We start from the raw sequence: 17,778 nt of genomic DNA on the forward strand, positions 1-17,778 counted from the left end.
GCTTGCAAAAACCCAGAATCATCCATAGGACACAGATTGTTTATTTTTCCACTCCACACCAAAGGACAGAGGCATTCCTGGTTAATCCAAAGATGCCAACTTCAAGACATTCTGAGAACTAGCTGGGCAGAGCTCAAGTGTAGGGCAAATCGGAACAGAAGTGATGGGCTCAAGGCAAAAGCCCACGAAGCAGCAGCTGTAGAGAAAGGATGGGAGCTGGAGCTGCAAAGGGGGCCACGGTAGAGGCTCTGGGCCTGCCCACGGTATCTCTTCTGCCCAGTGGGAATTCAGTTTTCCTGCATATCATTCAAATATTTCTCATTTTTCTAGGCCCAGCTCACTACTCCAGTCCATAATGAATTTCCTCTCTAGACTATTTCAATTCTTAGAGTCACTACCACACAATCTAGCATTTGGTTAGTTGGTTGATTTCATTCATTTATTAAATAATTCAATGTTTATTGAGTTCCTACTATGGACTTTGTGCCATATACACAAAAAAGAATGTTACTGTTGTGTGGGGTTTTTTTCTTTGCATTTTTACGTTAACCTGGATTTTTCTCTCACTCTTTATGCATATATTTCCTAATCTCCTTATAAATTCTTTGTATTTTTTTGGATTCCTCACAGTCTATTTAGCCTGTGGACTGACAACAGATGTTACATCATTCAGTCATTTAATAGATGCTTATTTGCTAGACATGGCCAGGAGGACCTGGAAAGTCCTCATTTTTCCCATCTGTTCTTACCATTCTGAAATGTATCATGCTCTTGAGTGCTCCACAGATCTAGATGATATCAAATTATTAAATGGAAAAAAGCAAGACCCATCTCCTTGGGTTATTGTGGATAAGGGGGAAATTGTGTATGAAGCATCTGTTGCAGTTCATGGACCACAGTAGGCCCTTAGTCAACAACAGCTATCATCATCACCGATGAGAATCTCTGGCTTAAATGGAGTAGGTTCATGCCTTTTTTTTCAGTGTAATGAAGTGTTTTAGTTTAAAGGCCTTTAGCAAGGCTTACAATACAAAAATGTGGGGACTCCAGGGTACCACCAACAATAGAGACCACCATGGCTGTTATCCTGAGACTGTTAATTATGCCACATAGTTAAATTGAGGGCAACATTTATCTTGTGGAAAAGAATTGCTTGTGATTGGAACTTACCGTTGAGAGACCTTGATGAAAACTCTCTGGTGAACTGCTGTGGAGTCTCATGGGTAGGCGCATCATTCATCAGTGGGTCGTGGTTTTGCTTAGCCTCATAACCCCTCAGAACCCACTTCTATCAGAAAACCACCCTTTCAGTGAATGTTCCTCAAGGCTCAGAAAAATTCATATGTAAAAGCTTTATATGTAAAAATCTATACTCTCTAATAAATATTTGGTTTGGCCTTCACATTCAATTTAATAATGATTTCTACCTCTTTTCCAAACCCCTTTGACCACAGTTCTATATATTTAATTCTGAAGAGCCTCATGCACATCTCTCCCTGGTAACTTTATCTATTTCTTTCCCTGGAGAACCAGCCAGACTGTGATTCCAGCCCTCTGTCCTCTCTTCAACCGTAGGTCCTCTTTCTCTCCCGACTCCACAAACCTTCTCCAGTTACCCAGGTGCCTTCTGTGTGCTGCTAGCTTCTGCATCACTGTTAGCAGGGCCACTTGTTCCCCTGGGTGTGTCTTATGCTCTTGAAATGCTATAGCCTTGCTCACCTGTTCCTCCAAAACTGATCCTCAGACAACATTTCTCTTTCAATTGATGGAATAATAAAGGGGAATACGGGTCAAAATTCATAGACATTTAAATACACCAGGTGAAAAGTTAAGAGAAAACAAGCTAGGAGAAAGAATTATGGCAACATCTCTAAAATGTGTACTTTAGTGTTTAGCAAAAATGGGACTATGGAATTCAAACAGGAGCATATATGTTAAACATAAACACGAAGCAGTGTCAGCTGCTGTCTACCATCTAGTCATGCTTTGTTAATGTGGCATGTCTTGCCATGATGGTGCCCTCGTGAAATGAAGGATGCTGAAGCCAATGCCATTCTGTTTTTTTTTTTTTATCAGAAGCCACTCTCTGGTCAAGGAAGTATTTGTTTCATAGTTAATTATAACAAGTTCTCATCACAAAGATTATTTGCTCTGTCCAGATCTGGATTATTTGCACTCACTTTATATTATTAGACAATTACTCGGAGCGTTTATGTTTTTAGGTTTAGAAATAAGACAATGATTCAGAGAGTCCCTGTATTTAGATGAAAGAACATTTTTTAAACATATTGACTGTAAACATTGAAAATCATTAATTCTCAACAGTTGAAGGTTTCTGACAGGAACAGCCCTTGGAAATTGTAAATGGACACATTGTCAGGTATGCCCATTGTTGTCACATTGGAGATTGGATTCTGTTCTCTCTGGAGTCCTTTGTAATGCCAAGCTTCCTCTCCAGGGAGCTTGCTTATTGTCATTATTTTGAGAGAAATGGCACTTCATAGTATTAAGTGGTTCATTGTCTCTTCTCTGGCTGACTGTATTCTGTAGGCAGCCACTCAACTTTGGAGCCTTTCTCTGCTACCAACTTTTGGTGTTGCCTTAAGCAAGCCTCATGTCCCCTGTTAGTTTCCTGACAACATGGTATGGCATGGACTTTGTCATGAGAGAGGACTGAATTCAAAAGAAGCAACTCTGCCACTTCCTTGGCAGAAGGGGGATGACGGATGTCCTTTGATGGGCTGCTTCCCTGAGCCTAATAAAAAAACAGAAATAATGATACTTAACTCATAGAATTGTTGACAATTGAAAGAATGACCAGTTAGTAAAGCATCTTGCACCATGCCTAGCACACAGTAGATGCACACGAGTGTTACTGAGCTTTTTATGTTATGCCCTCCAAATACAAAGCTTTAGTTTTTGTCACTATGAAAGAAATTACTCTGTTCTTCTTAGCAGGTAATACATAAAGTCGTGCGTGGAAATTCTGCGGGAGAATTTCACTCCTGCCCTTACGGGTTAAAAGATTGCATTCTTATGATGAAGATGTTCTTGTGAATAGAATCATCTCAGGTCCCAAATGGTGTGGATTTCGTCCTGCATCTTGTTGCAGAGCTCTCTTGGAGCTTCTGAGAACTGGGAAAACCAGCCAAATGCCTGCAGCCTGGGGAAAATGTAGGGAGTTTTAGCGTGAATTCATGGGAGGTGAAAAAAAAAAAGGCAGCAGGTGTTGAAAGATGGGAAATCCTTGCACTGTTCTGGATGTTAGCAGCCATTTTCCATTAACAATAAGAACCTCAGGAGGAGAAGCTGCCTATCATTTTGTGTCCTCAAGAGAACCAACAAAGGGGAATGCCATCTCCCAAATACTCGATTTGATGACCATTTTGTCCTACCTTCTCTAGGGTCCAGATATTATGTAAATTGGCATTAAGTTTGAATAATGTATGGACCCAGTTTAAAAGGAAAAAATTGCTTTGGGAGGCTGAGGCAGGTGCATCGCCTGAGGTCAGGAGTTCCAGACCAGCCCGGCCAACATAGTGAAACCCCTTCTCTACTGAAAATACAAAAAGTTAGCTGGGCATGGTAGTAGGCACCTGTAATACCAACTACTCGGGAGGCTAAGGCAGGAAAATCACCTGAACTTGGAGGCAGAGGTTGCAGTGAGCCAAGGTGGTTGCACTCCAGCCTGGGTGACAAGAGCAAAACTCCATCTCAAAAAAATTTTAAGACAAAAGGAAAAAATGCTCCCCTGATTCCCTCAGTGCTGACTTAAAATGTTCTTAGTATGCCAATGTTGCTTAAATATGAATGACTGTATCTTCTACTTAAATTGACAACCGCATCAAATATAAACTGCAAATGTTTATAGCTCTTATGTAAGTATAAAAACAAAACAAATTCATAAATTAAATACAAACTAAAAGGAAAACTGATAATAACAATGTTTTGTGTAATTAAGTTGCTGTTTGCAACATGCCTGGGGCAGACTCCTGGCCTCTTTGCATCTGACACTGGAGGCTGCAGAGCATATGGCCAGAACTGGGCTCTCCCAGCACTTGCTTGCACTCAGAACGGTGCCAAAACCTTTGCTCGCCCAGTGTGCTGCAACGTCCGTCATTTGGATTTGGCAGCAACACATCATTTATGCATTTTGTTTGCTTCTGTTCTGTATTTATTTGAGATACTTAAAATATAACTGCTAGATTCTAAGGCATTCATAAGCACCTGTGAAAAATGTGTTACTTAGGAAAGAGTTCAGGGTTCCATGGATTATCTAGATTGGTGTGTCTTAAGACTGACCACACAATTCATCTGGGGGCGTGGGGGAGGGGAACTTTGTGAAAAATCTCTGTATGAGCACCCACCCCCAGAGATTCCTATGTAATTATCCCAGAGTGGTGCCTTAATATCAACATTTGTTTAAAACCATCCCCCAAGACTAAAATTTGTGACCAGGATTTAGAACCATTGTCGTAATTGATGCAGAACACTCTGATATTAATGTCTTCGTGTCTTTTGGAATATCATTAAGACAAAAGCATACAATTTTAAAATTCTTAAAGACAATTTAAAGACCTATGAGAATCCATCTTTAATTCTCAGGAGCATGTGGAACCTAGTTTGAAAATTACTGGCATAGATAATCGAATTTCCACTAAAATAAAATAAGTCTCTTGTATATTACAAAAGTACCCATTCTGCAAACTGCAGGGGAGCCACTGATCATGCTTGGAACTGTGCCAGGCACTGCCCGTGTAAAAATGAGTAAGATCCACTTCCTCCCTGGACTGGATTGGGTAGGAGGCAAAGATAGTTAAACAATTATTTTAATATTATGAGTTCAGGGTTGTAATGAAAGTAAGCATTGAGTGCTGCAGAGACCCAACAAAGGAGTCCTTAGCTGAGGACTGATCCTTTGCTGAATGACAAGGACATTATCTGACCACCAGGCTTCATGGCATGTTGCACGGTAACAGACCAATACAGCAAACAGCAGGAGCTGCAGCAGAGAAAGAGTTTAATAATTGTGTGGCCGCCAAATAAGGAGTCAGAAGGAAACCTCAAATCCACCCCTTGAAAAAGTCTGGGACTTGGCTTTTTAAGGCAGTTCTGACAAGAAGGAGGCTGAGGAGCTGGGGGTAACTGATTGGTTAGGACATAGGGGAGGAGATAATAAGGATATAGAAACTCCGTTCTTGCACTGGGTCAGTTCCTTGGAGGGGGTCCTCACTCTGGCTGGCAGCAGTGAACGCATTGGAATGCAGGATCTGAAAAATATCTCAAAATGGCAAACTTGAGGGGTTTTTTTTGTTGTTGTTGTTGTTTTAGCATCAAAGATGTTATCTATAGAAGTTAGGACTTTGTGACAGGGGCTACGTGACTTCGAAGTGGTGAGTGGCTATAAGAAAGTGAGCTATAGCAGCAGTCCCCAACCTTTTTGGTACCAGGGACCAGTTTCATGGAAGAAAATTTTTCCACAGATGGGGTGGGGTGGGGTGGGGTGGGGGATAGCTTCAGGATGAAACTGATCCACCTCAGATCATCAGGCATTAGCTGGATTCTCATGAGGGGCACACAGCCTAGATCCCTCACATGGGCAGTTCACAATCCTATGAGAATCTAATGCCACCGCTCATCTGACAGATAGTGGAGCTCAGGTAGTAATGCTGACTTGCCCACCACTTACCTCTTGCTGTGCGGCTCAGTTCCTGACGGATCATGGACTGATACTAGTCTGCAACCCAGGGGGTTGAGGACCTCTGGGCTATAGGGCAGGCTGGTTAATGCTTAGTTGTGTTTCTATTCAAAGCTTATGCTTTTGTTTAAAACCTAGTAATTTGGTTTTATTAATTTTATGAAGATGATTTCAAGGATGAGTAGGATTAGCTGGAGTCAGAAGGACACAAGGGAATTTCTGGCAACAACGTTAAACTACTAGTGAATGTCTCATCAAGCAACTGGACCGCTAACTACTTCTAAGCAGTACTGTCAACCTTATAGTTACGATGTATAAGATAGTGTTGTGATGTATAAGACAGTGCAAAACCTAAGTTAATATCACCATTTCTGTTGTACTCTCTATTTCAAAGGAAAAAATCTTCAGCAATCTAATATCCTACTAAAATTTTGAAGTCAAGGCCTCCCTGCTCTAATCAAAGAACTAGAGCTGCAATCAGGGCATATATTTGGAAAGGCCGTAGGTGCCCTCCCTCTGTCCTTGTTCCCAGCATACTGAACTATAGTCTAAAAGACTTTAAAACTTGAACTAAAGAAAACCTTAAGGAAGCAACAACAAAATTCCACTTATTTCCTGAGCCCAAAGGTAAAATAATTGTCTTTTAATGAATTTTTCTTTCCCCGCAAGATACTATGAATTGTTCAATGAGTATTCAAAGCATACATAATAAAATATGTATGCTTTCCTGAAAAATTGAAATGGAACATCAAACTGTTCTGTAAAGTTTTGAGTCTAGACCAAAATCACAGCACTTAGCCAGAATATGTACATCTGCATCTGCCACTGATGGCCCCATTGCTCCCTCCAACTGCTTCTCTTGGGCTGACGGATGGAAAAGCAAACTCCCTGCATTGAGTTCCATCTTGCCCTGCATGGCCTGCCCCATGGGGTCACTGAGCTCTCCACCAGCTTCCACCTCTTCCAGCACTTTCTCCCAGAGGGCCCATGGCTGCTTTTGCAGATTGAAATTGATTGAGGTTGATTCAGCTCCATTTCCTCTAAGTTTTTACTTTAGATGTACTTTTTAGGTTGTGTTTTTCTTCTGGCATATAAGAAAGACAGCAATATTCCATGGAACAGAGTGATGTCTGTGACTTTGTCAACTGTTGTTTGTTAGCCTGATCACCATTTATTGAGTGTTTACTACTTTCCAGGCATTGTGCTAAGTGGTAGAAATACAAGGTTGCCTTTACTTGCTTCATGTAAAGTAAAACAGAGAGAGTAGTAGTTCCTACGGTGTGGTTTATGTGAGGCATAGGGACTGCTCCCTGGAACCTAGGGACAGCTCCATAATAGTGACCCTGTGCTCATGTCAATAGTGGTAACAATTAGGAAGGCAGCTCCTACCTCAAAGACCTCATCATCTGATAATAAAGGCAGATATAACAAGAAAATTGTTCTTTTTAAATATAAAATTGTGATATAAAAATAGCTTTCACTAAATTAGATTTTTACCAAATTTACAGAAACAAAAGAATAAATTAAGGAAATACAAAACGACCTGATGTTAGCCAACCATGTTGATGTTCTGACTATCTTACTGCGAAAGAGTGTAGGGTTAAGAACGAGGGACTTTGATTCCAAGATCAAATCCCTTTCTTCTGTTTCTTAGCTGTCTGACTTTGGACAAGTTGCTTAAACCCTTTGTGCCTCTGTTTGCTTGCCCATGAGATGGTGATTCTAATAGCGCCTACCTCATAGGGCTATTTTTAATATAAGTTAGCTCTCAGAACAATACCTACTTAAACTAACGATTTGTATTAGGTACTCTTTTATTTTCCATCCATACCGTGTATGCATATTTTCATATTTATATTTTTGTATTCTAATTAGGATTATATACCCATACTTTCTTTAAAAATAAGGTTTTAAATAACTATATAATCAGTCATGAGGATACAACATGATTTATTCAACAAATCTGATGCTGTTAAACACATAAGTGATTTCTCTTTCAGGATTACAAATAACATTTGTTTTGCATTCTCTTCATAATCTTTTGCTCACTTTTCATTGTTACTTGGTATATGTTGCTAGAAATTGATTTGCTGGTGAAAAGGGTATAAACATTTTTACCGCTCTTGATACATACTGCCTGCTCTTGATAGATATTGCTTACTGCCACAGGAAACTTTATCAATTACACTTTTACCAAGAGTGTATGAAAGCATTCACATGAATGTAACCTTATCATGCAATGTGGGCCATGAGACAGAGGAGAGTTATAGAGGGCAGACAGCTTCCCCGCTGCTCAGCCACTGCCCTCTGCTCTAAAAGAGCCACAGTAGGAATTTCTACATAGATCCTATTATAAACATCTCCTTTTGAAACAAATTATCTTCTCTCAGAGAATGTTCTTCATTTTAGTATCTATATAGGTGCTTGTTATATTCATTTTAAGTTTTGTGACTTACACGGACACAGTGCTGATGAACTGCTTATTCCAGGCAGTCTAAGTTCTGAAAGCATTTGCATTTTATGTCTTATCCTCTGTTTTGGACTCTTTGCCACTGATTTTTTTTAAAAGTGATGTTTTAAGAAAGAGGAGGGTTGATTTGTTGTGAGTGTATCTCTCTTTAAAAACTTTTCTAGGGAAGGACAACCTCTTCCAAAGACTTCTTTTGCTTTCTATGATTGACAGTCTCTGGTCAGTAATGAGCTTGAAGGAAGCTGCTGGACCTGGCACTGAACATGGGGCTGTGCTATCACCTAGCCGTGCCTTTCTCTGGTGATCAAGGAGCTACTGGTTCAGATGGTGCCCTGTCTAATCCCACTAAGGCCCGAAGGACCAAGTGCAGTCTACTCTCCAGATTCTCTGCAATAGAAAGCAGACACTTGGGCTTCATGGTCCAGGTTGGAACAGGTAGTTAGCTCTGAGGACAGCTATGCATGAGTGTCAGGAGGGGACTGGTAGGGGAACATTTATTTATTCTTTAAAATTGGAGGCAACAGTGATGGATGAAACCCAGAATGCGAAATTCACTTTCATCTTGACAGGCAACACATCTGTCCTTTCTCCTGGAATAGTAAGTATTAATCATTGAGTTAGATAATGTAGACTTCACATTCAGTGAAAGCCAAACACTCAGCGCCTTCTAGAAAAATCTTAGTGCCATGCTTTCTTAGCATCTTGCAAGTCCTCTGAGGATGATGTGTTGTTCATCTTTGAAGCTGATCTTTTGTACTTGCATATGTAGCTCAGGCTAGTGATGACACACCAGAGGTATTTCCAACTAAGAACATTATTCACAGACGCTTTGGTTACAAATTTGTTAGCTCCACTTCCTGCTAAAACAACGAGCCTTGAAGAGTTTCAGAAATGTGAGCAGCCTTAAGGATGATAGAAATATTATGAAAATAGTAATAAGTAATACCTGTACAGCAAACTCCTTTTTCTTTGGAGTATCTGTTTGTCAGCCATATTTTCCCTCTCAACAGTCCAGGTGTTGACGAAGATCGTGAAATAATAGGAATGAAAGGGACTTTGATTTTGTATTTTTAATAGCATTTTCCTCCACCAAATTACGAAAGTAATGCATGACCAAGGCAGAGAACTTGGAAAATACAGAAAAGCCACCAAGCAAAATAATCTCCCAAGAAATCATAATTTCACCACACAAAAGTAACCATTGTCAACATTTTGGTGAAAATCCTTAATTAAAGAGACTCTTAGAAGATGCCAGTTCACTGCCACTTCTTCCTTTCTCCACACCATCCTGCACCCTGTTTTGAAATGCAGAATTGTTTCTAAATCATTCCAGGAAAATTATTAGTTTTCTCAAATATCTCTGGAGGCGAGTCTATTGGCAGTCATTTCTAGTTTCTCACAAACCTTGAAGTTAGGAAATTATTTGTGTAGCTTTTGAGCACTGGGCCAGAAGTGAGGGATGTTTGGGTTCTAGTTCCAGCTCTACCACTTATTTACCAACTGGCCGACCTCAGGCAAGTCCAGGCTAGTAGCCCTGCCTCAAGCCCCTCCAGATGTAGCCTCTGCAACCCCACTTCCTTCAGTTCCTTTTGCCTCAGTTTCCCAATAATTTCCTAGTAATTGTACTGAATCAGTGTTTTTCATTAAAATTTATTTATTTTTTTATTTTATTTTGTTTTTAAAGACTTTATTTTTTTATAACAGATTTAGATTTGCAATGAAACTGAATGGCAAGTACAGAAAGTTCCCATATAGTCCCTGCCCCCACACATACACAGTCTTCCTCACTATCAGCATCCCCAACCGGAGAGGTACATTGGTTACAGCCGATGAACCTACATTGACACATCATTATCACCCAAAGTGCATAGTTTGCATTGGTGTTGGGCATTTTAGGGTTTTTGACACGTGTATGCACCATTGTAATATAATACAGAATAATTTCATTGCCCTAAAAATCCTCTGTGCTCCTGCTACTCATTCCTCCCTCCACCCCACTCCTGGCAATACTGATCTTTTTACTGTCTCCATAGTTTTGCCTTCTTCAGAATGTCATATACTTGGAATCATAAGGTTTGTAGTCTTTTCAGATTGGCTTCTTTCACTTAGCGATATGCATTTAAGGTTCCTTCATATCTTTTCACGGCTTGATAACTCATTTCTTTTTATCACTGACTACTACTCCATTGTCTAGATTATATACATTTTATTATACACACTTTATTATACACACATTCACCTACTGAAGGATGTGTTGGTTGCATTCAAGTTTTGGCAATTATGAATGAAATTGCTATAAACACCCATGTGCAGGTAATTGTGTAGATATACATTTTTAATGCTTTTGAATAAACACTCAGGAGCACAAATGCTGGATTGTATAGTATGTTTAGTTTTGTAGGAAACTGCCAAACCATCTTCCCAAGTGGCTGTACCATTTTCCATTTCCACCAACAATGAGTGAGAGTCCCTGTTGTTCCACATCCTCATCAGTGTTTGGTGTTGTCAATCTTCTGGATTTCGGCCATTCTGACAGGTGTATTGTGGTATCTCATTTTGTTTTAATTTGCATTTCTCAGATAATATCACATGGAGCATCTTTCAATAAGCTTATTTGCCATCTGCATATTTTCTGTGGTGAGGTGTCTGTTACAAAGTCTTTGGTCCATTTTTTAATCAGGTTGTTTGTGTGCTTATTGTTGAGTTTTAAAAGCTCTTTGTATATTTTGGATAACAGTCATTTAGCAAGTATGTCTTTTGCAAATATTTTCTTCCAGTCTGTGGCTTGTCTTCTCATTCTCTGGACATCAGTGGTTTTTACACTTTCTTCTGCTGAAGCCAAATATTATGGAAGAAGCCATGGGGTCACCAGAGGATAGGTGCCCAGGGTCGTGAGGGAAAGTTGGAGTGAATGGGCTCCGCTGCCCCCACCCCACAACATTTCTCTTGCTTTAATCAGAGAAGTTTGACTTCATCCAGATTGCATTTGAGGACTTTACATGAGGTTCACCTTTTTGTTTGTTTTAAATGTGGTTTTTACTCTCAAATGATTTAAAGACCACTGAACTTGATGATCATCTTAAGGCCCTTTTAAAATTTATGATTCTGGAATTCTGTGGCTCTGTTTTTGCAATGTAATATAACCTTCCTCTCCTTAAGAAAAAAATGAGATAAACCTGTTATAAACAATCATGTGACATTTTTTTCAATACAGTTTTCATCCATGTAGTGCTCACTTAGAATGATAGAAACAATATACCTAAAGAATATGCACCATTCACATGCCCACTCATCTCTCAAAAATAGGAACTTTCAACACTAGGTATCTTTTTCACAATAATCAGAGAGAACTCTCAGCCATTTCAATTCTAGCCTAGGAAAAAGAGGGAAAATATATTTGAAGGTTTCCGGTTCATGTGATAAATTTGCAGACCAGAACCAACATGATATGACCGTCATTTATTAGTGACTAGTGCAAAGCATTGCAGGCTATTAAGCAGGCTGTTCAGTTCAGGGTGATATGGACATGCACACATTGGCCAATCATATATGCTCAGATTGTATGTCATTTTTTTCTGCATTTTAGTCTAAGTGTCAGATAGGTGTTTCATGATGTTTTATAAACACTTCTGTTCACATTAACATTGTTCATTGATTTGGCAAGGAATGAAGGGGTGTCATTTTCATCATTTTATTTGTATATTACCTATTCCACCGCAGATTTGAAATGCCTTACCAAATTTTATGCAATGTAAAGGGGTAAACCAATATTTGACACAATCATTATAAATTGAGGATAATCTGAAGAAAATAATAAATCCAGGAGTCAGATTAGCACACTGATATGGTTTGGCTCTGTGTCCCCACCCAAATTTCATCTTGAATTGTACTCCTATAATTTCCATGTGTTGTGGGAGGGACCCAGTAGAAGATAATTTGAATTATGGGAGTGGTTTCCTCCAGGCTGTTCTCATTGTAGTGAATAAGTCTTATGAGATCTGATGGTATTATCAGGGGTTTCTGCTTTTATATCTTCCTCATTTTTTCTCTTGCCACCACCATGTAAGAAGTGCCTTTTACCTCCCACCATGATTCTGAGCCCTCCCCAGCCATGTGGAACTGTAAATCCAAGTAAACCTCTTTTTCTTCCCAGTCTCGGATCTGTCTTTATCAGCAGCATGAAAATGGACTAATACAGTAAATTGGTTCCAGGAGTGGGGTGTTGCTGAAAAAAATACCCCAAAATGTGGACGCAATCTTGGAACTGGATATCAAGGAGAGATTGAAGCAGTTTGGAGTGCTCAAAAGAAGACAGGAAAATGTGGGAAAGTTTGGAATCTCCTAGAGACTTGTTGAATGACCTTGACAAGAATGCTGATAATGATATAAACAATAAGGTCCAGGCTGAGGTGGTCTCAGATGGAGGTGAAGAAATTGTTGGGAAGTGGAGCAAAGGGACTAATGGCTTATTAGTTATGTCTTAGCAAAGAGACTAATGGCATTTTGCCCCTGCCCTAGAGATTTGTGGAACGTTGAACTTGAGAGAAATGATTTGGGGTATCTGGCAAAAGAAATTTCTAAGCAGCAAAACATTCAAAAGGTGACTTGGTTGTTGTTAAAAGCATTCTGTTTTAAAAGGGAAGCAGCATAAAAGTTCAAAAAATTTGCAGACTGACAATGCAGTAGAAAAGAAAAAGCCATTTTTTTGAGGAGAAATTCAAGCTGGCTGCAGAAATTTGCATAAGTAACAAGGAGCCAATGTTAATCCCCAAGACAATGGGGAAAATGTCTCCAGAGCATGTCATAGGTCTTCATGGAAGCCCCTCCCATCACAGACCCAGAAGCCTACGAGGAAAAGAAATAATTTTTTTGGCCGGTCCCAGGGTCCCCATGCTGTATGCAGCCTAGGAACATGGTGCCCTGCATCTCAGCCACTCCAGCTGTTGCTAAAAGAGGCCAAGGTACAGCTCAGCCTATGCTTTCAGAGGGTGCAAGCCCCAAACCTTGGCAGTTTTCATGTGGTGTTGAGACTGTGGGTACACAGAAGTCAAGAATTTAGGTTTGGGAACCTCCACTTAGATTTCAGAAGATGTATGGAAATGCCTGGATACCCAGGCAAACATTTGCTGCAGGGATGGGGCCCTCATGGAGAACCTTTGCTAGGGCAATGAGGAAGGGAAATGAGGGTTTGGAACCCCCACACAGAGTCCCCACTAGAGCACTGCCTAATGGAGTTGTGAGAGGAGGACCACTGTCCTCCAGACCCCAGAATGGTAGATCCACTGACAGCTTGCACCATGTGCCTGGAAAAGCCACAGACACTCAATGCCAGGCTGTGAAAGCAGTCAGGGTTGGAGGTGGTGTTGGCTATACCCTATAAAGCCACAGATTTGGAGCTGCCCAAGACTATGGGAACCTACCTCTTGCATCAGCATGACCTGGATGTGAGACATTCAGTCAAAGGAGATATTTTGAAGCTTTAGAATTTGACTGCCCTGGTGGATTTTAGACTTGCATGGGCCCTGTAACCCCTTTGTTTTGGCCAATTTCTCCCATTTGGAACCGCTGTATTTACCCAATGCCTAAACCCCCATTGTATCTAAAAGTAACTAGCTTGCTTTTGATTTTACAGGCTCATAGGCAGAAGGGACTTGCCTCGTCTCAGACGAGACTTTGGACCGTGGACTTTGATTAATTCTGAAATGAATGAAGACTTTGGAGGACTGTTGGGAAGGCATGATTGCTTTTGAAATGTGAGGACATGAGATTTGGAGGGGCCAGGGGTGGAGTGTTATGGTTTGGCTCTGTGTCCCCACCCAAATCTCATCTTGAATTATACTCTCATAATTCCCAAGTGTGAGAGGGACCTGATGGGAAACAATTTGAATCATGAGGCCAGTTTCCCCTATCTTGTGGTAGTAAGTCTCATGAGATCTGATGGTTTTATCAGGGTTTCTGCTTTTGCATCTTCCTCATTTTCTCTTGCTGCTGCCATGTAAGAAGTGCCTTTCACAAGCACAGGGAAGACGTGTCCTTGCTGGACCCGCAGGCTGTCCTTCTTCTGACAATATGGACTGCAAGTGCCTATGTTTACTTTGACCAAGACGGCCTTTCTTTTCACAGAAAGCTGCGGTACACCCCTTCAATTTCATAAGACCTCTCTTTGCAGTGAGTTAGATGCTCTTTTATACTCTGTCAGGAAAACATATTTTTTTCCATTTAAAAATCAATCTTTTGGTCACTTTCAAGATGGCTGTATAGGAACAGCTCCAGTCTGCAGCTCCCAGTGAGATCGAAGCAGAGGGCAGGTGATTTCTGCATTTCCAACTGAGGCACCTGGTTCATCTCATTGGGACTGGTTGGAAAGTGGGTGCAACCCACAGAGGGTGAGCCAAAGCAGGGCAGGGTGTTGCCTCACCCACAAAGTGCAAGAGGTCACGGGATTTCCCTTTCTTAGCCACGGGAAACCATGACAGACTGTACCTGGAGAAACAGTACACTCCTGACCAAATACTGCACTTTTCCCCACAGTCTTGGCAACCGGAAGACCAGGAGATACCCTCCTTTGCTTGGCTCAGTGGGCCCCACGCCCACGGAGGCTTGCCCTACTGCTAGCACAGCAGTCAGAGATCAACCTGCAATGCTGCTGCTTGATGGGGGAAGGGGCGTCTGTCATTGCTGAGGCTTGAGTAGCTCATCGTGTAAACAAAGCAGTGGGGAAGCTTGAACTGGGCAGAACCCACCGCAGCTCAGCAAGGCCTAATGCCTCTCTAGATTCCACCTCTGGGGGTAGCACATAGCAGAACAAAAGGCAGCAGACAGCTTCTGCAGACTTAAACATCCCTGTCTGACAGCTCTGAAAAGAGCAGTAGTTCTCTCAGCACAGTGTTCGAGCTTTGAGAGCCCAGAGACTGCCTCCTCAAGCAGGTTGCTGACCCCCATGTAGCCTGACTGGGAGACACCTCAAACAGGCAGGTGCCCCTCTGGGACGAAGCTTCCAGAGGAAGGATCAGGCAGCAATATTTGTTGTTCTGCAGCCTCCACAGGTGATACCCAGGCAAACAGGGTCTGGAGTGGACCTCCAGCAAACTCCAACAGACCTGCAGCTGAGGGGCCTGACTGTTAGAAGGAAAACTAATAAACAGAAAGGAATAGCATCAACATCAACAATAAGAACATCCACACCAAAACCCCATCTGTAGGTCACCAACAGCAAAGATCAAAGGTGGATAAAACCACAAAGATGGCGAGAAACCAGAGCAGAAAAGTGGAAAATTTCAAAAACCAGAGTGCCTCTTCTCCTCCAAAGGATCACAGCTCCTCACCAGCAAGGGAACAAAACTGGATGGAGAATGACTTTGGTGAGTTGACAGAAGTAGGCTTCAGAAGGTCGGTAATAACGAACTTCTCCAAGCTAAAGGAGCATGTTCTAACACATCACAAGGAGGCTACAAACCTTGAAAAAAAGGTTAGATGAAAGTCTAACTAGAATAAGCAGTGTAGAGAAGACCTTAAATGACTTGATGGAGCTGAAAACCACAGCATGAGAACTTTGTGACATATTCACAAACTTCAATAGCTGATTTGATCAAGTGGAAGAAAGGATATCAGTGGTTGAAAATCAAATTAATGAAATAAAGTGAGAAGATGAGATGAGAGAAAAAAAGAATGAAAAGAAATGAACAAAGCCTCCAAGAAATGTGGGACTATGTGAAGAAACCAAATACATGTTTGTTTGGTGTACTGGAAAGTGATGGGGAGAACGGAACCAAGTTAGAAAACACTCTTCAGGATATTATCCAGGACAACTTCCCCAACCTAGCAAGGCAGGCCAACATTCAAATTCAGGAAATACAGAGAACACCACAAAGATACTCCTCAAGAAGAGCAACCCCAAGACACATAATTTTCAGATTAAACAAGTTTGAAATGAAGGAAAAAAATGTTAAGGGCCAGCCAGAGAGAAAGGTCGGGTTACCCACAAAGGGAAGCCCATCAGACTAACAGGGGATCCCTTAGCAGAAACCCTACAAGCCAGAAGAGAGTGGGGGTCAATATTCAACATTCTTAAAACATCTTAAAAAAAAGAATTTTCAACCCAGAATCTCATATCCAGCCAAGCTAAGCGTCATAAGTGAAGGAGAAATAGAACTCTTTACAGACAAGCAAATGCTGAGAGATTTTGTCACCACCAGGCCTGCCTTACAGGAGCTCCTGAAGGAAGCACTAAACATGGAAAGGAACAACTGGTACCCAGCCACTGCAAGAACATGCCAAATTGTAAAGACCATGGACGCTATGAAGAAACTGCATCAATTAATGGGCAAAATAACCAGCTGACATAATAATGACAGGATCGGATTCAAACACAACAATATTAACCTTAAATGTAAATGGGCTAAATGCTCCAATTAAAAGACACAGACTGGCAAATTGGATAGAGTCAAGACCCTTTGGTGCGCTGTATTCAGGAGACCCATCTCATATGCACATAGGCTCAAAATAAAGGGATGAAGGAAGATCTACCAAGCAAATGGAAAGCAAAAAGAAAAAAAAAAAAGGCATGGGTTGCAATCCTAGTCTCTGATAAAACAGAATTTAAACCAACAAAGATCAAAAGAGACAAAGACAACCACTACATAATGGTAAAGAGATCAATTCAATAAGAAGAGCTAACTACCCTAAATATATATGCACCCAGTACAGGAGCACCCAGATTCATAAAGCAAGTCCTTAGAGATCTACAAAGAGACAGACTCCCACACAATAAGAATGGGAGACTTTAAAACCCCACTGTCAATATTAAACAGATCGAGACAGAAGGTTAACAAGGATATCCAGGACTTGAACTCAGCTCTGGACCAAGTAGACCTAATAGACATCTACAGAACTCTACACCCTAATCAACAGAATATACATTCTTCTCAGCACCACATCACACTTATTTTAAAATTGACCACATAATTGAAAGTAAAACAGTCGTCAGCAAATGTAAAAGAGCAGAAGTCACAACAAACTGTCTCTCAGACCACAGGGCAATCAAATTAGAACTCAGAATTAAGAAATTCACTCAAATCCACACAACTACACAGCAACTGAACAACCTGCTCCTGAATGACTACTGGGTACATAATGAAATGAAGGCAGAAATAAACATATTCTTTGAAACCAATGAGAACAAAGATACAATGTACCAGAATTTCTGGGACACATTTAAAGCAGTGTGTAGAGGGAAACTTATAGCACTAAATGCCCACAAGAGAAAGCAGGAAAGATCTAAAATTAACACCCTAACATCACAATTAAAAGAACTAGAGAAGCAAGAGCAAACAAATTCAAAAGCAAGCAGAAGGCAAGAAATAACTAAGATCAGAGCAGAACTGAAGAAAATAGAGACACAAAAAACCCTTCAAAAAATCAATGAATCTAGGAGCTGGTTTTTTGAAAAGATCAACAAAATTGATAGACCACTAGCATGACTAATAAAGAAGAAAAGAGAAGAATCAAATAGATGCAATAAAAAATGATAAAGGGGATATCACCACCGATCCCACAGAAATACAAACTACCATCAGAGAATACTATAAACTCCTCTGTGCAAATAAACTAG

At 40.8% G+C, this 17,778-nt stretch overlaps 1 protein-coding gene across 3 annotated transcripts in view; it reads left to right on the forward strand.

Annotated features, from left to right (window-relative positions):
* The window catches only part of ESR1 (estrogen receptor 1), a 395,979-nt gene that overhangs the window by 356,714 nt on the left and 21,487 nt on the right, over nucleotides 1-17,778 (forward strand). Inside the window, exon 7 of one of the 3 annotated variants that reach the window (XM_023206138.1) lies at nucleotides 14,700-15,827. The exons of the other annotated variants lie outside the window; for them this stretch is intronic. Within the exon in view, the coding sequence (XP_023061906.1) occupies nucleotides 14,700-14,857 (158 nt within the window). The 3' untranslated portion in view covers nucleotides 14,858-15,827. Of the gene's footprint in view, nucleotides 1-14,699; nucleotides 15,828-17,778 lie in introns of those variants that run through there. 3 annotated transcript variants of the gene reach the window in all.

This window comes from Piliocolobus tephrosceles, chromosome 5, assembly GCF_002776525.5.
Source record: "Piliocolobus tephrosceles isolate RC106 chromosome 5, ASM277652v3, whole genome shotgun sequence".
In the NCBI taxonomy this organism is placed as follows: Eukaryota; Metazoa; Chordata; class Mammalia; order Primates; family Cercopithecidae; genus Piliocolobus; species Piliocolobus tephrosceles.